Source organism: Monodelphis domestica, chromosome 1, assembly GCF_027887165.1.
Source record: "Monodelphis domestica isolate mMonDom1 chromosome 1, mMonDom1.pri, whole genome shotgun sequence".
NCBI lineage: Eukaryota > Metazoa > Chordata > Mammalia > Didelphimorphia > Didelphidae > Monodelphis > Monodelphis domestica.
The window spans coordinates 157,174,277-157,200,121 of NC_077227.1; the positions used below are offsets into that span (position 1 = coordinate 157,174,277).

Consider the following 25,845-nt stretch of genomic DNA (forward strand, 5'->3'; position numbering starts at 1 on the left):
TTCATTACTTTCCATAGCTGTTATGTTAGCCAATCTGCTAGGTGTGAGGTGATACCTCAGAGTTCTTTTGATTTGCATCTCTCTGATTATAAGAGATGTAGAGCACTTTTTCATGTACTTATTAATAGTTTTGATTTCTTTGGCTGAGAACTGCCTGTTCATGTCCCTTGCCCATTTATCAATTGGAGAATGGCTTGATTTTTTGTACAGTTGATTTAGTTCTTTGTATATTTGAGTAATTAAACCTTTGTCAGAGGTTTTTATGAAGATTGTTTCCCAATTTGTTGCTTCCCTTCTGATTTTGGTTACATTGGTTTTGTTTGTACAAAAGCTTTTTAATTTGATGTATTCCAGATTATTTATTTTGCATTTTGTAACTCTAAGTCTTGCTTGGTTTTGAAGTCTTTCCCTTCCCAAAGGTCTGACATGTGTACTATTCTGTGTTCGCCTAATTTTCTTATAGTTTCCTTCTTTATGTTCAAGTCATTCACCCATTTTGAATTTATCTTGGTGTAGGGTGTGAGGTATTGATCTAAACCTAATCTTTCCCACACTGTCCTCCAATTTTCCCAGCAGTTTTTATGAAATAGTGGATTTTTGTCCCAAAAGCTGGGATCTTTGGGTTTGTCATATACTGTCTTGCTGAGGTCACTTATCCCAAGTCTATTCCACTGATCCTCCTTTCTTTCTCTTAGCCAGTACCAGATTGTTTTGGTGACCGCTGCTTTATAATATAGTCTAAGATCTGTGACTGCAAGGCCCCCTTCCTTTGTATTTTTTTTTCATTATTTCCCTGGATATCCTTGATCTTTTGTTCTTCCAAATGAACTTTGTTATGGTTTTTTCTAAATCAGTAAAAAAAAATTTTGGAAGTTCCATGGGTATGGCACTAAATAGATGAGTTTGGGTAGGATGGTCATTTTTATTATATTGGCTCATCCTACCCATGAGCAGTTAATGTTTTTCCAATTGTTCCAGTCTAGTTTTAGTTGTGTGGAGAGTGTTTTGTAGTTGTGTTCATATAGTTCCTGTGTTTGTCTCGGGAGATAGATTCCTAAGTATTTTATTTTGTCTAAGGTAATTTTGAATGGGATTTCTCTTTCTAGTTCTTGCTGCTGAGCTGTGTTGGAATTATATAGAAATGCTGATTACTTATGTGGGTTTATTTTGTATCCTGCAACATTGCTAAAGTTGTTGATTATTTTGATTAGCTTTTTGGTTGAATCTCTAGGATTCTTTAGGTAGACCATCATGTCATCTGCAAAGAGCGATACTTTGGTCTCCTCCTTGCCTATTTTAATGCCTTCAATTTCTTTTTCTTCTCTAATTGCTACTGCTCGTGTTTCTAATACAATGTCAAATAATAAAGGTGATAATGGGCATCCTTGTTTCACTCCTGATCTTAATGGGAATGGATTTAGTTTATCCCCATTGCAGATGATATTAGTTGATGGTTTTAGATATATACTGTTTATAATTTTTAGGAACGGCCCTTCTATTCCTATGCTTTCCAGTGTTTTCAATAGGAATGAGTGTTGTATTTTGTCAAAGGCTTTTTCTGCATCTGTTGAAATAATCATGTGATTTTTGTTGGTTTTGCTTGTTGATGTGGTCAATTATGTGGATGGTTTTCCTAATATTGAACCAGCCCTGCATCCCTGGTATGAATCCTACTTGATCATGGTGAATGATTCTTCTGATCACTTGCTGGAGTCTTTTTGCTAGTATCCTATTTAAGATTTTTTCATCTATATTCATTAGGGAGATTGGTCTATAATTTTCTTTCTCTGTTTTTGGCCTGCTTGACTTTGGAATTAGTACCACGTTTGTGTCATAAAAGGAATTTGGTAGAACTCCCTCTTTGCTTATTATGTCAAATAGTTTGTATAGTATTGGAGTTAGCTGTTCTTTGAATGTTTGATAGAATTCACTTGTGAATCTATCAGGCCCTGGGGATTTTTTTCTTAGGAAGTTCTTTGATGGCCTGTTGGATTTCTTTTTCTGATATGGGATTATTTAAGAAAACTATTTCTTCTTCTGTTAGTCTAGGCAATTTATAGTTTTGTAAATATTCATCCATATCACCTAGGTTGGTATATTTATTGCCATATAGTTGGGCAAAGTAGTTTTTAATGATTGCCTTAATTTCCTCTTCATTGGAGGTGAGATCCCCCTTTTCATCCTTGATGCTGTTAATTTGCCTTTCTTCTTTCCTTTTTTTAATTAGATTGACCAGTATTTTGTCTGTTTCTTCAAAGTACCAGCTTCTAGTCTTGTTTATTAGCTCAATAGTTCTATCACTTTCGATTTTATTAATTTCTCCCTTAATTTTTAGGATCTCTAGTTTGGTTTTCTTCTGGGGAGGTGTGTGGGGGGGGAGGGCGGCTCAGTTCATGTTTCTGTGCAAGCTTTTCCTCCTTCTTATTATAGTGTGGAAATGTTCAAACCCCACGTACCTTCGCCTCTTTGGGGTACTGGGGAGTCCTTCTGTTCCTCCAAAGGTGATTTTTATGCTCCTTTGATGTAGTCTATTTCGTTTGGTGCCGGGGAGAGGAAGCATGTGGCGTCTAAATTGCAGCCATGTTTACCCGGAAGTCCAACACTGAATTTTTTTAAAAAACTCTTTACCTTCTGTCTTAATAATTTCCAAGGCAGAAAGCAATAAGAGCTAAGCAATGGGTGTTGAGTAATTTGCCAAGGGTCACACAGCCCAGAAGTGTTTAAAGTCAAATTTGAACTCAGGACCTCCCATGTCTAGGCCTGGCTTTCTATCCACTGAGCCACCTAGTTGCCCCTACAAAGCACTTTATAAATATTATCTCATTTTGTCCTTATAGCAATCCTAGAAAGTAGGTACTATTGTTATCTCCATTTTACTGAAAAGGAAATTGAGGCAGTGATTAAGAGAATTGTCTAGGGTTACAAAGCTAGTAAGTCACTGAGACTGTTTTGAATTCAGGTCTTCTTGACTCTAAGTCTAGCACTATGGTCTACTGTGCCATGATTACATTCTTAGTTATGCTTTTGACAATAGAAGAATTAAGTAGAGGCAGGATCTGCTTCCTTATGATAATCTTTTTCACTTCTAAATGTATTTGTACTTTTCCAAGAGCTTTCACATACATTCCTTTGATGCACATAGAGTAGAGATCGATTATCCCTGTCTTATCGATGAAGAAATTCAGCCCCAGAGAAGTTAGGTGATTTGCCTAGATCACAGATCGAGTCTTACATAGAAATGGGCAGAAAATGTAGGTTAGTTCTGTCCTGCTGCCTAACCTCAGAAATAGCATTGGCAGAGAGAGCTGTTCTAGCCCTAGCGCCCTTACCTGCTCATTCAAACCATGCGCTTGGGGTGCCCTCGATTTTATTCTCAGCCAAATGCAAGTTTGTATTTAGGACTGGATTGAGTGCCACAGTGCTTCTTCCAGGAACTCTTTTCTGGCCTCATCAATGACTTTGTTACTTCTTGGCACCAAAAGCAATTTCAGGAGCCAGGAGAGTCAGTGAACAGATGTCTGCTAATGAGGAGTTTGGCTTCAACCCAGCCACAGAAAGCTTTGGTAAAATTGTCTCTCTTGGATGGGAGAGACCAGAGGACAGACTTCTGCCTCAGCATGAACTGGCCTCTCCACTTTGTATATTCTAGTTGCCCGAGTATGTTACACAGAAGGGTCAGGATGTTGGAAGTCTTTCCTGAATGATTAAAATAGAATGAGGTTCTGGTACTGAGCAGATATTTTTGCTCAGCTCTGTTACTAAGGAAGAGAGAAAAGAATGAGCTGGTGTTTCCTGGAAACTCTAGTAAGTGTTGAATCTTCCTTGCTGCCAATCAGTTCTTCCTTCCATCTATCTAAACTCTCTTCCTATGGATAAAAGCCAATTTTCTTTCTAATTCTTCCTTTTGTGGAGATAAGGAGACAGAAGAACAGAGTGACTTTTCTTCTTCCTAAAACTTTATTTAGGTCTTTTTAAAACTTCACATAATAAACTAAGTCTGTATTACACAACCCAAATTGTCCAGGAATATAGGGAAGTTCAAAGGCAAAATGATAGTATTGATGCCAGTGGTTATCTACCAAGGTCCTGCATCATTGCCTAGTTAGAGTGTATATGGAAACTCTAGCCTACAGTAAACCGTGAAAAGTTAGCGCTAAATGCACATTTCACATGGCTAGTCCAGAGAAGTCAAAGGTCAGTTTCAGAAGATACTGAAAGGAGTGAGTCCCTCTCAATGCTATAACTTAAAATTATGAAGGAATATGGTTCTCCATCAAAGAACTAGTCTTTGGGGCAAGGATGGCACTCTGGGGCATTCTCCCTAAATAGTGATATTTCCTAATACATTTAAAATATTTTCATCCAATACAGGAATTCTATTTTAATAATATCCCTGACAAGTGGTCATTCAATCTCTGCTTGAAAACTCCCAGGGCTGGAATACTCACTAACCCCCCTGAGTCAACCCATTTTATGTTTAGATAGTCCTACTAATTATAATAATTCAAATTTCTATGGATTTAAAAGTTTATAAAGTGCTTTTTTCAGTAACAATAACAAAAAAGTAAGAAATTGAGGCTAGGAAAGTGTGTTTTGCCCATAGTCACACAGTGTAGAATTGGAATTCAAATCCAAATCACCAAGTCTTGTGATGTTTCTATTGCATCACATATTAGTATGTTTTTCTGTATGCTAACAGGAAATCTTGCTTTCTATAATTTTCTCCCTTTGGTTATAATTCTGCCTTTTAGTGCTAGTCAGAACAAATCTAAAGCTACCTTCCATTTGATAGCTCTTCACATTGTTAACATCACCCTCCCAATACTTCTTAATTGAGGTCATGCAAATAGAAACTTCTTCGTACTTGTTCTTCAGTTTGATTTTACAACAGCACTATAAAATGTAAACGGACATTTTATAGATGAAGAAATTGAAACTCTTAAAGACTTTTCCATGGGAACCCTACTAATCATGTGAGAAAGCTAAACAGTCATGCCTAGAGAGATAAAAGGAATTCCAAATAAGAAGAGTAAAACAAACTTCTTTACTTTAGAGGTAAGGTATGGTTAGGAAGGAAAATGTTTTACTTTTGTCAAATCTTACTTAATCTATACCTGGCTGATAAAATTACTTCTTCAAATACCATGGGCTGTTAGAGATAGGTCCTATGGTCCTCACCTTCTCTAAACTGTTCAGCCCTTTGGCGTGACCCTCTGCTGGACAGGTGGCTAAGGCCAAATCTAATAGGTTTCAGGAGACATAGACTTTTGGCTTAAAGAAGACATAGAGAAAAGAAGTAATAGAGGTAGTGGTAATAGTAATAGCTAGCATTTTTGTAATACTATGTTCTAGGTACAATGCTAAATACTTTACAAATGTTATCTCATTTGATCTTTACAATAACCATGGGAGATTAAGTGCTATTATTATCCCTATTTTAAAAAATAATGAATTTTTTCAGTTACACATGGAAACAATTTTTGCAATTGCTTTCTGACATTTTGGGATTCAGATTTTCTCCCTTCGTTTCTTTCTGTTTTCTCCTGCCCCAAACCCCTATAAGGGTTAAATAGGGGTTTTGATAAAATAAGAGAGCAGCTTTTAATAATTTAAATTTTAATGAGAATATAGTAGAGTTATAAATTAATATTATCCCTTTAAGCCAGAGAAAAGAAAACTTCTAGCAGTTTTTAACAATTAACAATTTCATTTAATTAAAATGGAGATAGTAAAAGAATATAATAAAAGAGGGAAAGATAGAAAAGAGGAAAGAGATTACTAATCTTATACCCTATAAATATACCTAAAATTCCTATTAACTATTTCTAATGTCTTCTGAGGATAGCTTCTTCTAGCAAACACCAATCCTATCTAACCTACATGATCTGTAAATTATTTACTAACTACTTAACTCCCTAAAATAATAGATAGCCACCACTCACTCTTTCAATCAGTTTTTTATAGCAGTCCAACAGTCAGTAGTCAACAAACAGCAGATCCTTGCCTCAGAGACAGACCACTTGCTCTCTAGAGATTTCAGAGGCAAAAAACCTTTTAAAGGCTAAAGCCAAAAGCCCTCTCAGTAAGCTCAGACCCACCTTTATATTCCAGCAACTAAACTCCAACCTACACTACCAGCAACCAACTCATGCCCAGTAGCCAACTTCCCTGCAGTTGTCAGCCCTGTCAGAAACTGATCCACCAACTGTCAGCAACTGACTCTCCTAACTCTTAGCAACTGGCAGCCTATAACTGACACTCAGCTGGGGGCTCCCCAGTTCCTACTTCCTATGACTGTGGGCTGATTAATCCCTACACATCTCTATGGTAAGAGGACCTCCAGGTCCCCTGTTAAATTAAATTAATTAAAGAATTCCTTTTTACACCCCCCAAGGGGATAGATTGTCTGATGTAGGTATTACCCCCATTTTACAAATGGATAACTGAGGTAAAAAAGAGCCTAGATGAGTTGCCCAAGATCACACAGCTAGTAAGGGTCAGGGTTAGATTTGAACTTAAGTCTTCTTGACACCAGGCCCAGCATTTTATCCACTGTGCCCTCTTGGTCCCCAGGTATATACTCTGCCTTTTATGAAGCATAAATCTTTATTTCTAAATGAAACCTGGAATTGTGGCAGCCAGGCTATTGTTCCTGTTTGATACTCTTCTTATGAAAAGTTCAGATATAAGTGGAAATTGTCAGATTAAGAATTTTGTGATAATGCAACATGTGGCCTCCATTTTAATTGCCACCAGGACATGATAGAAATACTTATGTTGTTGGTGGAGTGGTAACCCCAGAGCCCAGATGGTGCTGAGCTTCACTGTCAGATGGCAGGTACCAGTAGGAGATTCAGTAGAACTGAATTAATTAGAAACTAGGGTGGCAGGGGTGGGTTTTTTTGGTTTGGAAGCACATTTAACGTTTATCCTTGGTGGGAGGTGCTTACAGCAAAATGTGTGCCTGCTGTACTGTGAGCAGTGTGGGAAGCATTATTATTAGGTGACAGTGGCTAAGCAGTAACTGGGCAAAGAAGCAGAATTCAAGCTGTTGCATGCATTTCGGCATTGTTTTGTGGCACAGAGATTCAGCTGCTCTAAAGAAAAGATCAAAACTTTCTAGACATCCCACAAATGTTTGTGATCCCAGAGAGGCCTAACTCCTCCTCTGGTCTTTAGTTTCTTCATATATCAAATGGGGATAATACTGCTAACCTCACACATACACAATTTTTTTATTTATTGAGTTGCCATCTCTGTCAGTTCTCCCAAGTCAAAAAAAGGGTTGTATAAATGGAAGATGGTGGTGGATTTTCTGGGAGGAAGTCTGTAGTAATGAACTAGGAATAAATTTTAAAAATCACTTGGAGATAGCATGTGGTCTTGGCTCTCATGGCACTTATAGCCCATCTAGGTACATGGAACACAAGCTCAATTTACTTGCTAAAAATACATACACAAATGAATTCTAATGGTGAAAAGGAAGAAGGCAAAAGTTATTAGCAATTGCAGGGGTTTGGGGAAGGCTGAGAAAGGGCCATTTGAGTTGGGCTTTAAAAGATAGAATTGTGATGTCACTGGTCCTCTTAGAAAACTGAGGAAAAATAATAATTTATCTAAACAACCCCCTACTTAACCTTCAAAGTCTAATTCCAGTTCTACTGCCCTAAGCCTATCCCTTCCTCACTGGAGCCAGCCCCCAGTGACCTCTCCTGAATCTGACTACCTGCAGATCTTGTTATCTACCCCACTTCTCTGCATGTGTTTAACAACTATTTATGTGTGCATTTGTGTCTAGGCAGTCTCTGAAAGAAGTCTGGAAAAGTGCTTGAGGACAAGGTTTGTGCCTTACACGTTATGGCTTTAGTACCTAGTACCCCCTTCCATCAGCAGATATTAAAAACTCTTTAATGCTTCCCTACTATACATATCAATTAAAATACAAATTCCTTAACTCAGCATTCACGTTCTGTCTGATATACCACCCTACCTTTTCAGCTTTATCTCTTACTCCCCCTCCCCCCCTTCATATACTCTATTCTCCAGTTAAAAAACAATCCCTTTTGGGGGCAGCTGGGTAGCTCAGTGGATTGAGAGCCAGGCCTAGAGATGGGAGGTCCTAGGTTCAAATCTGGCCTCAGCCACTTCCCAGCTGTGTGACCCTGGGCAAGTCACTTGACCCCCATTGCCTAACCCTTACCACTCTTCTGCCTTGGTGCCAATGCACAGTATTGACTCTAAGACGGAAGGTAAGGGGTTAAAAAAAACAAACAATCCCTTCTATGATTTCTATAGTGTTTCTGTGTCTTTGATGATACTATTTCCTGTATGTGGAATACTCTCCTGCTTTTACTTGTTGAATGTCTGTCCATCTTTTAAAGCCCAACTCAAATGGCCCTTTCTCAGCCTTCCCCAAACCCCTGTCCTTTAGAGACATGATTGGCCATTACTTTGATTAAAGTTTTTGTCTTTTTTTTCAGTGTTATATGACTTATTCTTGTTCTGTTTACTTCATTCTGTATGCATTCATACAAGTTTTTGAAGAATTCTCCAAAATAGTTTCATTTCTAAACCCTTACCTTCCATCTTAGAATCAATACTGTGTATTGGTTCCAAGGCAGAAAAGTGGTAAGGCCTAGGCAGTGGAGGTTAATGGACTTTCCCAGGGTCACACAGCTTGGAAGTATCTGAGGCCATATTTGAACCCAGGACCTCCCATCTCTAGGCCTGCTCTCAATCCACTGAGACACCTACCTGCCCCCAGTTTCATAATTTCTAAAAGAGAAAGAATAGACATAATGTGACAATATGTTCAGCCATTTCCTAGTTGACAGGATTTTTCTGAGTTTCTAGTTTTTTGCTTTTCTTTATTTTTCTGTCCCCTTCAAAATCTATGCTGTAAAGTTGAAGTTTGTTTTGACTTCAACTATTCTTTCTCCTCTTTCCTTCCTTTCTCTTCACATTTTCCTATTGTTTGATGTATTTGCGTGTGTATATATCTGTGTGAGTTTCTGTGTATATATGTATCTGTGTGTATGTTTTCAAAACTTTTTTGCCTGGTTTAGAAAAGAGTGAGCAATTCATCTGATAAAAATGAAATTCACTCTCTCAACCTTTCTTCCATTGGCATATTCTTCTCCTCACATACCCCAATTTTGAAAAATAGTAAGTTCCATCCCCTTCTTTTTCCTTTCGATACTGTTGTGTATATTTTTTATACTCTTAAAATCTCTCTTCTTAAAACTCTCAGAATAGAATTAATATATTACCCAATCCTCTAAAAAAAAAGTAATTCTCTTGAACATATTAAAAGTTCTAACACTTGTTTTTTCTCTTACTAGAATGTTAGCATTTCATTATAGTATAGCTCCCTCCATTTGCTCATATAAACTTACCTTTTTAGGTTTTTTTTTCTGACTTTGGTTTCTATATGTCACAATTCTTTTTCAGTGCTTGGCTTTTAATTGGTAATGCTTAGAAGTCCTCCCTTCCATTAAAAATCCATTCCTCCCCCCTCCCCCCCATAGTTTTTCTTGATTGTAAGTATATATCTTTTGTCTTTTGCAATACTGTTTTCCAGGATCTACTCTCATTTATGTGACCTGGTCTTATGTGACCCTGAATGTGGGTCCTTTGTATTTGAATTCTTTCTGTCTTATGTAAAAATTAAAATTGTATCTCAAATAATAAAAATATTATAGTTTTGGAGCTTGATTAAATGATCATTAGAAATCAGGGAATAAAGAGGATACAAAATAAAAATCATGTGCTCATGGCTGGTTAGTCATTTTTAAAATCCCCACTCACCTCCATCACTGCTGGTTGCTGTTTCATGCCCAAAGAGGACATGGGAGGAGTTACCACCAGTTAATTACCAATAATGTAATCCCACCAACATGGAGACGCAGAAGAGATTATAGGAAATTTTGGAAAATACTAAAGACTTCTGGGGAATGAAGTGAAAGGTTCAAAATCTACATTTATACATTCCCCCACCCCCACCCCCATCCCCAAGACCCGTGGAAGACTAGTCTCTACAGTGGGTCTTGTAAACATACCAACTTTGAAATTACAATAATTTGGGGATAAGAGGAAATTCGGAAACAGCTTCCCCAGCTAAGACCTCGGGGCCCTGTTGCTAAGATTAAAAATGGCTATTTTTAGCAGCTGTGTTTTGAACTGTCGAGTTAGATGTTTAAAAGACTGATTTGAGGAGGTAATAGAGAAAGAGGAAAGAAAATTTAGGGAAATGTTGAGGGCACTCATCAGTTCCTTCATGGTCGCCAGACTTGAAGGGGGTAAATTTAATCGTTGGACTGAATATATATATATTTTAGTTGGTCTCCAGGGTTTAAATTCTAAATCCCAATGAAATACTCAAGTCAGAATAGAATTTTATGGTGGTTTATTTACAATAGAAGGAAGAAATTAAGAATGAAAGAGAAAAAGGGAAAAGGGAAGGATAGGTGCCCTGGCCTGGTCTGAACCAGACAGGAGTTAAGAGGCTTCGGCCAAGGGGTCTTTCCAGAGGCTAGTGACTCCAGGAAGCCAAGGGAAAGGGAGTCCCAAGAGATGGGCCTTTTCAGAGGCTGTTGCCTCCAGAAAAGTCAAGGAAAGGGGAGTCAGCCTTATCACTCGCCACATAATCGTCTAAGGGAAGCAGTCTCAGGTCTCATGCTCAAACTCCTCCATGGTCAAGTTCCATGGGCCAAGTCCTTCTCATAGGAAGTGACGCAAAATATAAAGGCAGTTCTTTACATCACTTCCTGTGTCTTACATGTGCCAGTGGTGGCATAAACTTGGTTTTGGACAGCCCAGGGAGTCAGTCATTTGTTTCTGATTTGTCACTTGCTAGCACACGTGGGTGCTTCCTCCCCCACACTTAATCCTTAAATGGGGGTGTATACATTCCTGGTTGCTAGAATTCTAAAGACTAAGTAGGTGGAGTAAATCTGAAATTCACACTTACAGATTTTTTTTTTTTACAAGGAAATCCTGGATCTGACATTCCTAGGACTTTTCCTTTGGGGGTTTCTTTGAGAAGGTGATTAGAGAATTGCCTCTGTTTTTACAATGTCTTTTGGTTTTAGATCTGAGCATTTTTCATTTAAAATTTCTTGAAATATAGTGTTCTGCTGATGATGCTTGCTACCCATCCCCTGACAGAGAAGTGATAGGTTCAGGATTCAGAATGAGACTTAGCTTTGTGGACATGGCCAATATAGGATTTTTTTCCCTCAAGAATACATATTATTATAAGGGTTTTCCCCTCTTCCCAGCTTGGGGAATGTAAGGGAGAGAAAACATGCTTTTTATTTGAATATTGTATATAGGCATACAGTGTCCAAAATCTTTTCTTTTGATCATGGTTTTTAGGATTCTAATGATTCTTCTAAATTTTTTTTTGTTTTATAATTAATAAGCATTTATTTTTTCTCCCTTCAACCAACCTCCCTGAAAGAAAAAGGAAAAAAAATTCTTGCAACAGAGATACATAATCAAGCAAAACAACTCCCATATGATTCTTAAATTCTTAAATTCCTTGACCTGTTTAAACCATGTGTTTAAACTGTGCCAGCAGATAGCTTACATTTTCTTAATTAAAAAAAAACACTTTTAGATTTTCCCCCTATTAGTTTTTATCTCATAGTCATCATTGATTTTTTTTTCTTTTACTTAATAAGGAATCAATTACTTGATTAAGATTTGCCACTTTCTTTTCTAACCTGTATATTCTCCTTAATTTCTTTTAGGCATTGATGTATACCTTGTGGAAAATTTTTTATCTTTGAAGGTTTCTTTGTAGTTGCTTTGGAGTTATTTTCTCCTAGCTTGTATTTTTAAGTAATTCTGGACCTATAGTAATTCTGTACAGTAGTTGCCTTCTTCTGTTTACTTATGCCTTCAGCTTAAGTTCCTCAATTAGAACTTTGTGCTAACACCCTTGTGTATTTTTGGGTGGAGTGATCAGCCCTACTTGTTCTCATCCTGAGTCCTATGGATGTTAGTGTTTAATCTACACCTCCTACTTTATATCTACATTAAGAGTGATAATTTATATTAATAATAATAAGAGTGGTAATTTCTAAGCCCTCCAAATCTTTGAGGTTCAGAGCATTGCTTTAGGGTTCTCTATCTCATCTCAGAACAGAATGCCAGGGACTATGGAGCCCATAGGCCTGAGGTGCTCTGATCTAGGAAACATGGCTTTAAAATTTCACACTGTGGAAACTTCACACTGTGGATTTCTATTCCCCCTAGAAATTTCTTACCAAACATTCCACTCTTATCTAGAAATACAGGATTTTTCAGGTTCCATGTATCTCTAGTCCATCTCTGATCAACTTCCTTCCCATTTCCCTGCCCTGGCACTAGCATTTCTGGTAGGACCCTCTGCCTTCTGCCTGTTGGCTTTTAGCTAACTTTTTGTATAATTCTAGGGTGGGTAGATGAAGTCACTTACTGCATTCTTATTACTACTATTTTTTAGGTTTTTGCTGGAGTAGGTATGTCAAACCTGGGCTGCCTGCCACCTTTTAAACAGCCATTTTGGCAGGAGATACATGTTTACTCATTTTAAAACTAGTAATAAAGCCTGTTTTATTTTGCAGATTCAATGATATAATGAAGGTGTGAATACTTTGAAAAGGAAGAACATAAATATTGTATTGAATATAATGTGTTATCAGCAAGAGACAAAAGAAAACTTGTATAGACATAACTAGTTCTTAACTGAAAGATTCTCTAATGCTTTTTTCTTTCCCCTTGGATAATCAAGATTATGATTGTAGGTTCTATTTTATGTGTGAGTTAGGAGACCATAAGGATTTGGCCCAGTGAGATGAATATCTTTGTCTTTCTTTAGATTGCATAATTTGGACATACCTGTATACAAAAACATATATACTTGTATTGCAGAAAAAACTCTGTTAAGGAAAAACATTTAATTAAATTCAATAAGCATTTATTGAACAATTTAACAGTTTCGTAAAATGAATTTTGCAAAGCAGTGTGCTAGAAGAGATGCAAAATTCAGCTAAGTAAGATGGTTGCCTTGACTTCATGATGCTTATGGCTTTGTAGAGATATATGTCACATACACAAGAAACTATAGTCTAAAAAACTTTCAACAAATCATTACTGCTTTCAAAGGATGTAAACCAACTCTTCTGTGAGGTCCATGGGAAGGCAAAGGTCATTACTGATGGGAAACTATTACTGGAATTTTTTCTAATCCCCATCTTTTATGTTTCAAATTTAGGAAGGCTTCATCAAAGTGAATTAAGCTTTAAAAGATAGGTAAGATTTCAAAAGGGAGAAAGAGCATTCTGGGAACAGGTAACTGTGACCAAAAATAATCTGGTTCATTTAAAGTATAGAATATAAGAGGGGAAATGATATGATTCTCTAAAGCATAGTAAGATTTTATTCCAATCTCATTTTAAACTAGTAGATATCTTTCTGTTTAATTACATTACCTGTTGGCATCTAACCTATTCTCTCACCCTTTTCCTTCTTATGAGGACTTTGAACATAATTCATGTGTATTTTTCTAGTCCCGATCTTTATATATTCAAAACACCAAACAGCATTCCTAAATATCCTCTGGGTGTGTAAAAATTTTTAAATGGCTTCAACTTCCCCATCTACTCTCCTTTTCTGGATAACAGTTTTGCTTTGGGATTTACCTGCTCTGAAGGGAGTAGGAGGTACTGAGAGGCCTATATTAGCAGTAGAAATAAAGAAAAAGGATAGAAAAAAGATCAAGAAGGTTTTGGCAGAATTTCTTTTACTAATTGGATATGAGAGGAGAAGGAAGACACAAAGCATGTTTTTCAAACATTGGAGATTAAATGAATGATGATGCCACAGAGAGAAATAGTGAAATTAAGAAGGACAACAGATTTTTTATTTTTAAACCCTTACCTTTCCATCTTAGAATCAATGCTGTGTGTTGGGTTTCAAGGCAGAAGAGCAGTAAGGATTAAGCAGTGTTGGCTAAGTGACTTGTTCAGGGTGACACAGCTAGGTGTCTGAGTCCAGATTTGAATCTAGGACCTTCTACCTAAGCATGGCTTTCAATCCACTGAGCTGCCTAGCTTCTCCCAGGGACAACAGGTTTTGAAGGAAAATACAATAGGCTTAGTTTTGGACATAATTCTCACAGAATGTTTTGGTAAGCATATCCAATAGATGATTACAGGTGCAAGTCTGGAACTTGAATTTCCTACCTCTCTGTGGGAGGCTGGGGCTGGAAATATAAATTCGAAAGTCAGCAGTTTAAAGGTGATAATTGAAGCTACAAGAGTAAATGGGGGGGGGGGGTAAAATTGTTAAGGGACAATGCAGAGAAATCCTATCCTCTTTTCCCTATATCTCAGCTTAAGTAATAAAGTTTTAAGAGAGACCTTTTTCTGATTAATTCAAATCACCTAGCCCAGATGAACTACATCTTTGAGTACTGAAATAATTGGTAGGTATGACTGCTCAGCCAGTGTGACATTTGAAAGATCATGGAAAATAGCAGAACAGAGAAGGGCAAATGTTGCCTTGGTTGTCAAAAGAAAGGAAAAAGAACCAACTCTTTAGACTAGTGAGCTTGACTGATTCCTGAGATAATTCTAGAAGGATTCACTAAAGGGATGGTTATTTAAGGTTCCAAGATAACCCCAGAGGACTCATAATTTAAAACCACTATCCACAAGCTAAAGAAGGAATTGTTGGAATAGGATTGCAAATCTATTAAGCATAACATCCTTTATTTCCTTCTATTGTATATGTGATACTGCCTTTAGTTACAACATGGGGAATATGGAAATCCATATCACATGAAAACATTGATATAACCTATTTATTGTCTCAGGTTGGTGAGGAGGGAGGGAGGGAGGAAAAGAATGTGAATCTAAAAATATCAGAGTACAATTGTAAAAAATTGTTTCTACATGTAATTGAAAAAATTAAATTCAGTTAAAAAAAAGAGATGGTTTTAGAACATCAAGTTAAGGAAATAGTGTTTACGAAGACTTCAATGACAGATCATGCTAAACCATCCTTATTTCCTTTTTTGGAAAGGATTAAGCTGGTAGATCGGGGAAATGCTATAGATATAGTTTTCCTAGATTTTTGTAAGATTTGGTAAATTATCTCATTTTTGTGGAAAAGATTTAGAGATGTGAACTATATATGAACATGGTACTGGTTGAGTAAATGGATTCAATGCATGATTCATTGTCAGTTTGGCAGAAGGTCTCTGGAGCCTTCAGGCATCTCGGCTTGGCCTTGTGCTATTTATCTAAGTCTGATAAAAATTTTAAAGATGTAGATGATATGCTTATCATATTTACAAATAATAAAAATCGCTAACATCCATATAGCATTTTGAGGTTTTGCAAAATACAAATAATTAGCTAATTTGGTCCTTATAATAATACTATAAGTACTTATTATACCCATTTTATAGATGAGGAAACTGAGGGCACAAAGCTAGGAGAGTTAGCTGACACATTGGTTTAAGAGTCAGCAACCATTTTGGATCAGAATCCAAAAGAACCGGATAATTCAGGGTTTAAGCTAATAAAATAAAATTCATTAGAGATAATGTGAAGTCTTATCCTGATAGACTGTGGATTGAGATAATGATTTCATCCATTTATGGAACTCTCTCTAAGGAATCAATATTTATAAAATGCCCATTCTGTCCCAAGCACAGTGCTTAGTTCACAAGACCACTGTGCTAAATGTAGAAACTCTAAATTCAAATCTGGGGCCTGCTTTTGACTATTGTGTCTCTTTGGTTCTCCTTTTGCTTCTCGGTAAAATGAAGGCATTGTCCTTGAGAACTCCCAAGGCCTTCCTGCTCCACTTCTAGAGATGATACAGCATCAATTAATAGACCATTCAAGTTGAGAAGGGCAATCAATAGATATGATTTAGCCCCTGTCCCTCATTTTGCAAATGAGGACCTATCAGTAACAATCTTGAGCAGCAGAGTCTGTATTTTGAATACAAGACTGACTTCAGACCCAGAGCACACATTGCAGTTAGAAAGGGCAGATCTACAAACCCAGCCTCCTCCCACCCAGTCTTTTTACTTTTTCTGGTAAGCTTGGTACCTGTTTCCCTGTCAGTTGTTTTTGTGACATCTTACTAAATTAAAAATGAATAATAATTGTGAGTGTTTCTAGGAAAGATGGGCTCAAAAGAAAGCTGAGTCTTCTGTTCTTACATTGTTAATTAATATGTTTAATTGTCACTGTTATAGGGTTGGGAGGTGGAGCCAGAGGGTAGGAAATAAAAGCTTTTCAAGACTAATGACTATCAGAAAAACACTTGTTTCACAATTTGAGCTTATTGAGCTTGGCTGTGAAATCTTCAGATGAGAAAGGAGACTAAAAATAGCCCTCTCTTTAGGCATTGGCATGCTGCTAAAGCAGGCTCCCTCTCTGAACTAAATTGTTAAGCAGGAGGAGGTGTGGAAACACAACCTTTAGCTCCTGCTGTCAGTGTGTTTCTACCATTAGAGCTGTAGGAAGAGTTGTCAAGTGATTATAATGGGATGTTACTCTGTAAAAATGGGAGAGAGGATGTTTGCATGGTAGAACAGTGTTCTCGCATGTGTGTTTGTATGTGTGCATCTGTGCACGCACTGACTTTAGTGCATTTGAAATATTGTTAGTACAATAGAATCCTAGTATAACACAGCTGAGGCTAGTTCAGACTTGGATTTACTACTAGATAAATAAAAACTCCGGAACCTAATAGAATAAATAAATGCTAGTCCTTCCTCTTGCCCCTCAACTTTATTATTTTTTATTTTTTAAATTCTTATCTTCTATCTTAAAATTAATACTAAGTATTTGTTCCAAATCAGAAGAGACATAAGGGCTAGCAATGGGGGTTAAGTGACTTGCCCAGGATCACAGACCTAGGAAATGACTGAGGCCAGAATTGAACCCAGGACCTCCCATCTCTAGGCCTGGCTCCCAATCCACTCAGCCACTTACCTGCCCCAAGCCCCTCAGCTTTATTAGAGATTCCTTAGTACATTAAAAATTGGACCCACTGTTACTGTGGCTTGTAGTTAATTCTGAATTATCCAGGAATTGATTAGTGAGATTTCAGACCTGATCTGATTCTGATCTGAAGTTCACCATTAGTTGTCTGTATGTTCTGTTAATGAGTCATTTCATCTCTTTGGGCTTCACCTTCCTTATCTGTATTGCAAAGACATCGAACTGAGTGGCCTATAAGGTCTTTTCCAGCAGTAGCATTTTTATTTTTTTTCCCTTTGGCTGTTTTCCTGCTCTTGACAGAGAGGGATGAGAAGAAGAGAGAGAGGAAAGAGGAGAAGAACAAGAAGAGAGAGAGAGAGAAGAGAGAGAGAGAGAGAGAGAGAGAGAGAGAGAGAGAGAGAGAGAGAGAGAGAGAGAGAGAGAGAGAGAGAGAGAGAATATTTCCTGAAGTTGAAAAAAAGAAAGAAATGATGGAGAAGAAACTCAAGCCTATTTATTTTGCTGAATTGAAGTATTTGGAGTTCTCTGTGAATTTTTAATGATCTTTCCTCTGTAATTATCTCCTTGTAGTTACACATCATTCAAAGTGGGCTCTCCAAAGGCAATTTCTTTTTACCTGATGCTAGAATGACTGGCTGCCTTTTTCCCCCTTCTTCTTTAGTGCAGAGAATTTGGTATTTGCCAGTATTATTTAGAAGAGGTCATTTAACCACTAAGTCTTTTTTCTTCATGAGTTTGAGTTGATTTTTACCTTCAGTTATTGAGTATGCAGGTTTGGATTAGCAACATTTTAAGTTATGTGTAGCAAATGTTGAATCCTAAACTGGCATAGTACTGTCACATAGCTTCTCTTGCTCACTGCTTAGGGAATTCATCAGCTTATTTTCCCATTAACCAGATGGAATTGGAGAAGTATACAGAAAATAAGCCTATGAGTGAATTAGCCTAAGGTCGATCTCAAATACACACTGCCTGGATGGGCTTCTTTAGTCAATTAGACACTCTTCAGTCCGCAAATCAAAGCTATATATACTTCAGTTCAATCTAAAAAACAAACACTTGACTCATAGTGGAGAGGTTCTTGTTTAGACATCTTTGGCTTCTGGTATCATTCTGGCTTATCATATGCCTAGGATTTGTCTTCAGGCCTCCAGGTTTCTTATTGCCTCTCAGTGGAATTATCTGCCCTGGTCTCTGAAGAGGGACTAGGCTTTCCCTCCCTCCAGTCTCTTAACTCTTGTCAGGAGCTGAGTTCTCCTGAACAGCTGTCCTTTCCCTTTTGAGAAAGATCCAAAGGATGTTGGAAACATTAAACCTTCTTGTTCCTTGGTTGTCTTCCCTTCTTTGGAGGAGGGTACGGTCTAACAAAACTTAGTGCATCCCAAATTCAAAGACATAATTTTTAGATTATTTGTGCCATCAAGTTTTTCCTCTATTCTTGTTCATGATAGTATAGTTTTCATGCAATATAACATTGGGATTTAAAGCACTCTCTTTTAACTTTCTAATTTCTCAGGATAGACAATTCTCTATCATCATTTCAGAAGCTAAATTGGATTTATCAGCCTTTTGAACTAGAATATAGAGGGAAGAGGGTATATTGTCATGAATTTTTTACTAAAGTAATTAAGAATAGCCCTTGGTTCTTATGTGAGCCAAGAGTCTTCCCCTTGGTTTAGAAAAGAGGTTAGGAAGAGTCTCATTAGCATTCAAGAGTCATCTAAACTTTCAGCATGTCATTTTATTTTAAAAGGTAGGGGAAAGGAACCAAGAGATTGTCTTCTGGTGCCTTGACATTAATTATTTAACTCCAGTGATAGTGGAAGCAATGTGGAGAGTAGAGGGAAGATGTGATTTTGAAGATGTTACTGAGTCCTCTTCTGGAAGAGATAGTATGGTAAGGGAGCCCATTCAAATGTCCCTGAATCCTGAGATCTAGGTCACAAATGGTAGGGAAAGTTAGAAAAGTATAAAAGGATGTTGTTTGCATTCATAGATTTGCATCATTTAGTTGAAGGACTTGAATTGCATATAGGTGGTGACCTACTTGGTATGATTTTAGTAACAATAAGATACCTTTCTATCTGGGTCATTTGCAGAATACCTCTCCCCACTAGCTGATTCTTGATACTTCTTGAATGTAGGACAAAGGCTATTATTCACCAGTGAGCTAACAAACCACAGATACCTCTGGGAAAGCAATTTGCATCCCTCTAGGGTGGAAGCCTTTCCTGAGAGAAAAATTTGATAGAGGAGAGAAATAATGAAGAGAACTGGAAACCCCAAAAATGGTGGAGGAAAAATACATATAGAATGGGGAAGTAAGGGACTGTAGATATACACTTTGACCTGTTTTATAATTTTGCCAAGACCATTCCTGCTTGGATGGACTAATACATTCTAAATTTAACTGGGGGGGTGGGAAGGGAGTGCAGAGAAAGGGTCTAGGGCAGTGATGGTGAACCTTTTAGAGACCTTGTGCCATGCCCTGCCCCTGACTCATTTTCTCAACTGCATGCCTTCCCCTTCCCCCCCCCCCCCAAAAAAAAAAAACCTAGTGCTGCACACTTTCCCCATTCCCTCCCCTGCCCCTTCTCCAGCCTGGAGAGGGAGAAAGGGAAGGGAATGGCCCAAGCACTTCTCTCAGGGGAGGGAGAGAGGCAGAGAGGAGTGGCCCAGGTGCTATGCTTAGGGGAAGGAGGAAACACTCCCATTGGGCCGCTGGGCAGAAGAGTAGATGATGAGGGGTGTGTGTGTGTGGAGAGGGAGGGGGTAAGAGAACAGTTTGCTAATTGGCAGGTGATGGTGCGCATGCCCACAGAGAGGTCTCTGTGTACCATCTTTGGCACCTGTGCCATAGACTCACCATCAAGGATCTAGCGAGAGTTGAGTATTTAATGATGTCATTTGTTCATCAAGCCATTGGGTTTGGAAAACAAATATATTTCTGACTGGAGTTGGAAGAAGAGGGAAAAGGTAACTGGTGTCAACATGGAATCTAGAAACCCCAAACTTGTGGTCTAATGGGATCTGGAAACCCCAGGTTTTGACCTTGTCACATGAGAGTTCCTCCCTGAGGGAAAGTCCTACTTCACTGCCTCTCAGACTAACAATAGACTTTAAGATGTCAAATGACTCTCCTTGTCTCCAGAACCCTCTCCCACTATATCTCACCTTGAACCTTCCAAAGAGGATTGAACCCTGGGACCTTCAGCTTGCGAGACTGACCTACTGTGCCAAATCTTAAAGTCTATTGTTAGTAAGATGGCTATGGGAGAATGGAGAGAGAAAAGAGCCAAAGAAAGGCCACTGGAAGAGAATTTGTTGCCAGACGTTCACCTTGCCTACTGTTTCAAGTTTAAACTACTCTGTGTGGCTTGCAAGGCCCCCATAATTTGTCATACTGTATCTGTATACAACTATATTCCTTGCTGTTGTGTAGTATACACACTCCAAGATGGTCTCACCATTGCTCCCCACAATGCCATGCTGTTTCCTGTTGGAATTTAAGCTCCTTGGGGTCAGAGACTGCAACAGTATTAATGAAAATAGCAAAGAAACAAAACTAAATGCTATGCTATTATAGTGATCAGCTTTGACCCCAGAGGAGAGAAAATTAATGTACTTTGTTTCTTTGTCAAAGAGGCTGAGTATGTCATACTGCATGTGCAGGTAGATTGGTTTTGCATAATAGTTTTTGTCTTTGTTTTAAGAGAAGATTTACAAAGATAAGAAGATGGGGAGTGGTATATATCCTGAGAGAAGGGTAATATAAAAAACAAAAGGCATCAATAAAATGTAAATCCTATCCCTCCTTCAGAAGTTTATTACTTCAGCCATGAATTCATGTTTTTAAATTTGTATAACTATATTTCAGTATTACTTTGCAAGCCTACGTATTTCATTTTATCCATTTAAAACATTGTGGAAAAGGGCCTGTCCATTGGCTTCATCATGTTTCCAAAGGGGTAGGGGTGGGATCCATGATACAAAACAAGATTAAGAACTCCCATTTCAAAGTCTGACACAAATTTTAGCTCCCTGAGAAGCCTTTCCTATTTTTCTAGCCCTAATCCTCTTGCTTTTCTGAGTACCTTTTTTTGCTGAGAGACCACAGCCCATTATTTAGCACTTAATTATTCTCTTACCTTTGCAACTAGATTATTTAGCTTCTTGAGAAGAGGAGGACCCTTCACAATATTCATACTACTTCTGTATTTCCCAAATTGATTGGCATTCTAATAGTGTTAGTTGGCTGATTTGTAGGTCAAAGAATGGAACTATGCACTACAAATAGACTTTGATTTTGTGACTCCTCAGGCCTGGATAACATTTATATGTAGTCATTTTGTCAGTGTTCCTACCAAATAGTTTCTGTGTACTCTATCAACAATGTTCTTATCTTCCTTTTTACTTGGGAGAACCCTCTCATGCAAACACTGCAAAACCAAAAGTTGTTTCATAATCTAGATGTTCAGGCAAGGCATAGACATTGGGAATATGAGGTATGTAGTAAAACCATTGATAGTATAAGGATAATATTAGAAATTAAGTCTTGTTATATTAGTTTAGACATAAGATGTGGCTTGCGAAAGAATTGGAGTTTGAAGTAGATCTAAGACAGTGTCAGTTTCAAGTCTTAACAGTTTTTCTGTGGCAGTTGGCAGAGTTAGAGACTATCTGAGGGCTTGGTGGAGGTAACATCTTTTCTCTCTTTGTCTCTGTCTCTGTCTCTCTGACTGAGGTAGAAGGAAAGGAGAGAAAGACCTGAAGGAGCCAAGTGTTTTTATTTTCCAACTTGGGAAACACTAGTGACTATCTATTGCTGTTTTTATAGATTGTTTTAATTCTGAGAAGACAAAAGAAAACCCTGGTCTTTCGTTTGGATTCTGAGTCTGCTAAGGTTCAGAGTCCTAACTTGGTTCTTGCTGAGGTTCAGCCAGCTAGCCTTTCTTATTTTTATAACTTGGAGATGAAGTTAAGAATTATAAGGACAATACTGTTAATTTATTTAGAACAGTAAAAATTTGGGTTATTCAGATCAGGAAGGATCAGTGTAGCCTGTGGAAACAGGAGAAGTGGTTTCTTTTGGAACCAGGGAATTTTATTTGGGTGGAGTTAGAATCCCTTAGAGTCAGAAATCCTTTTTTATCCTTATATTTTCAATAAATATATATTTTTTAATAACAAGAGTCTCTTTAGCATCTTTGCACCTGGCCCTGAAGAGAAGATCACTTATGAGCTTCACTTCACTGATATAAGCTGAAGATACTTTGTAAGCACAGCAAGCAGAGTATCTAAATCAATTTATAACCCATAATCAATACATTGTGCATTTATTTTTACAGTCTCTTATTTATTTTTACAATAGGCAGATATTTAAAGCTTAAAACTCAAACTGAGTCATTTGAGATACCCTGTATATGAAGCCTACCCTTTGGTCCCAAGTAGAACCAAAAAACCTACAACTATTTACCTCACTTCTTCACTCTCAGTATATGTAGTGGGACATAAGGAAGCCTGAGCTGGAAATTAGGATACACAAATTCACTACTATTGATTTGCTATGTGAACTTGGGCAAATAGCTTATCCTGTTTTTTTCATCTCTAGAATGGGACTAATTAATTACTTCCCTGCCCTCTTCATAAGGTGTTTTAAAGACCAGATGATATAATAAATGTGAAAAGATCTTTGAAATGTAAAAAAAGGCTATCCCAGTATAAAATTATATTTGGTAGTAGCATCAATGAAGAGTAGGCCTCTTATAAAAGGGTTAGGTGGTCTGATTGATTTTTTTTTCAACAAACAACAGATATTATATCTCATTAAGAGCAATACTTTTAAAAATGAAGCTGGTAGACATGTTTTTGGTAGAACTATTGGATTACTTCTTTTAGGTTTTCCAACCCTTCCAGACTTCTTGATAGAGATAGAAAAATGAAAGATTCTTCTCTTATCTCTCAAAAGTTTCTGCTGAAGGAGTAACAGCGGGGAGGGGAGGGGAGCGGGGGGGGGGGGGGGGAGTGGATCCAATTTGTTTCTGATTATTGATGTCAAGAATGACCCTGAGGTCCTGGGGAAGCTAGAGCGTCATTGATGAGTGGTAGTCACTTTGGTGTGGCCTGGCTTCTTCACTACTGTATTTCCAATTTTTTCTTCTTGTCTTTTTTCCCCAATAGATGTCAAGCCATCCAACATCTTGGTGAACTCACGTGGAGAGATCAAGCTTTGTGACTTTGGTGTCAGTGGGCAGCTGATTGATTCCATGGCTAACTCTTTCGTGGGGACAAGGTCTTATATGTCGGTATGGACAGCTGATTGATTTCCTTAGGCTGTTGGCCCTTAGAGCTCTCTGTCATTCATTCAGCAGATCATGTCATTCAACTGATCATGCCCTATGAAATCAGAGCCCTGTACTGAATTCTTTGGGAAGGAATGAAAGAGAAGATGATTGCCCTAAACTGAAATTGAAATTCTCAGTTTCTGGAAGAAAATATTTTTGACTTGGGAAATTCTCAGTTTGATTTGGGGGTAGCATTGCTGTTTCTCAGGGATACCATATAGTGAGGTTTGCTAAAATTTATATGGTTGGACTTAATTAAATTTAATTGGTGGTCACCAGGGATTTAATTTCTAAATCCCAAAATGAATTAGGTAAATGGAATTATGATAGTTTAATTTACAATAGAGGGAAGATTTAAGGAAGAGAGAAAAGGGGAGAGAGACAGAGACAAGGAGACTTCCTCTGAACCAGTTAGAAATTCTAAGGCACCCGTCAGGGGAAAGGAGTCTCAAGATGATGAGTCTTTCTCAGAGGTTCACACCTCCAAAAAGGGCAAGGAACTAAGTCAGCCTTTATACTCACCATGGTGACTGTCTAAAAGGAAAGCAGTCTGAGGTCTCCTGCACGAGCTCCTCCAAGGGTCCAGTTCCACCACTAGGTGTCTTCACTCCAAGCCTGAGTGTCTGTCTTCCGGTTTCTCCTCAAGTGTCTCTCTTCACTCCAACTCTGAGTGACTCTCTTAACCACAAGTCTGAGAGTCTCTCTTTATTCCATCTGAGAGTCTGTCTTCCAGTCCAACTCCAAGTGACTGAAATGATCTTCACTCCAAGCCCAAGTGACTTGATAGATTCTTGTGTCACTGTTTCCACTATTTAAAGACCTTTTTCTCTTGTGTCACCTCCCCTAAATTTTTACGTCTACCAATCACAGCAGACACCCCTCTCCAGAACTTCCACTCTTTCACATGTGGGTCACAGACTTCCCACTCAATGTGTGAAATGGGTGTTCATACCCTTTTTGGCTAGTTCACACCTTTTTGTGGTTAAGAATGGGTAGATATACTTTAAATACTGGGTTTACACTTTGGGGATTAAAATCTAAAAATAGGCAGGGGATTACAATTTAATCTTCACAATAAAGGAAGAACCAAATACCTTCATTGTTATAATCAGGGGAGAGCTAAATCCAATCTTCACAGGTTCCATAATTCCTGTCTTTGGAGACTTTGCAGTATTCTTAGGAAAAACACCTTAATGGGTAAAATAAGGAAAAATCTAAGGACAAAGAGGACTACTGTTTAGGGTAGGTATTTAATTAGATAATTTCTAAGGTCCTTTGCAGCTCTAAGATCTCTGAATAATAAACTACTATAGAATACACAATGGATCACTAGAAGTAGGGGAGAACTATTCAATCATAAACTGATTCAATCTCTCCTTATGCAAAACTCCTCACAACTCTATTATTCCTTTCTGGTGTTTTTAATAGGAATAAATGTTGTATTTTGTTAAAAGCCTTTTTCTGTAATTTATTAAAGTAATCATATAGTTTTTTATATTTTTATGGTAACTTATTTTTATATTTAACAAGCTCCATATTCTTGATATATATCCAGCATGGTTATGGTATATGATCTTTGTGCTATATTGTTATATCTCCTTGATAGTATATTATTTAAATTTTTTATTAATAATTAATTAGAGAAATTAAGTCTATAGTTTTCTTTGTTTTTACCTTCCCTGATTATCAAATCCATATTTGTGTTATAGAGGGAATTTGGTAGGATTCCTTCTTTACCTATTTTTTCCAAACAGTTTATAGAATATTGAAATTAATTGCTTTTTAAATGTTTGGTAGATTTCACTTGTAAATCCATATGGTCCTGGGTATTTTTTTCTTAGAGAGCTCATTTATGGTTTTTTTTTAAATTTCTTGTTCTAAAATTAGATTATTTCAGTATTCTATTTCCTCTTCTGTTAATCTGGGCAATTTATGTTTTTTTACATATTCATTCATTTCATTTAGATTGTCAGTTTTATTGGCATGTGGTTGAGAAAAATAGCTAACAAATAGTATTTTTAAGACAGAAAAGAAAAAGAAGAGGCAAAAAATCAACCCAATAGATCAGTGCACTGGAGAAGTTAAAAAAAATATGCTTTGTGCAATACCTATAGACCTCCATTTCCATGAAGAGCTGGATTGGTGGGGGAGGGTATCCTTTCAGATCTCTTCCTTTGAATTACAGTTGTTCTTTACAATCTTGCTAAATTCACTTTTCTTTCTGTGTGTTATTGCTCTTTACATTTATATTATAGTCATGTATACTGTTTTCTTGGCTTTGCTTACTTTGTAGATCTTTCTACATTTCTCTGTATTCATCATATTTTTTATTTCTTACAGTAATATTTCCACTATATTTATATATTACAATTTACTTAGTCATTCTCTAGCTTGATGGATGCCTAATTTGTTTCCAATTCTTTGTGTTCACAAGAAGTATTGCTTTAAATATTTTGGTATCATAATAAGGACTTTTTTCTTATTAATGG

The 25,845-nt window shown here is 37.4% G+C and overlaps 1 protein-coding gene across 1 annotated transcript in view; it reads left to right on the plus strand.

The window, feature by feature from the left end:
• MAP2K1 (mitogen-activated protein kinase kinase 1) overlaps positions 1-25,845 on the plus strand; it is a 113,540-nt gene that overhangs the window by 74,247 nt on the left and 13,448 nt on the right. The window contains exon 6 of the mRNA XM_001367196.5: positions 23,193-23,317. Within this exon, the coding sequence (XP_001367233.1) occupies positions 23,193-23,317 (125 nt within the window). The remainder of the gene's footprint in view (positions 1-23,192; positions 23,318-25,845) is intronic.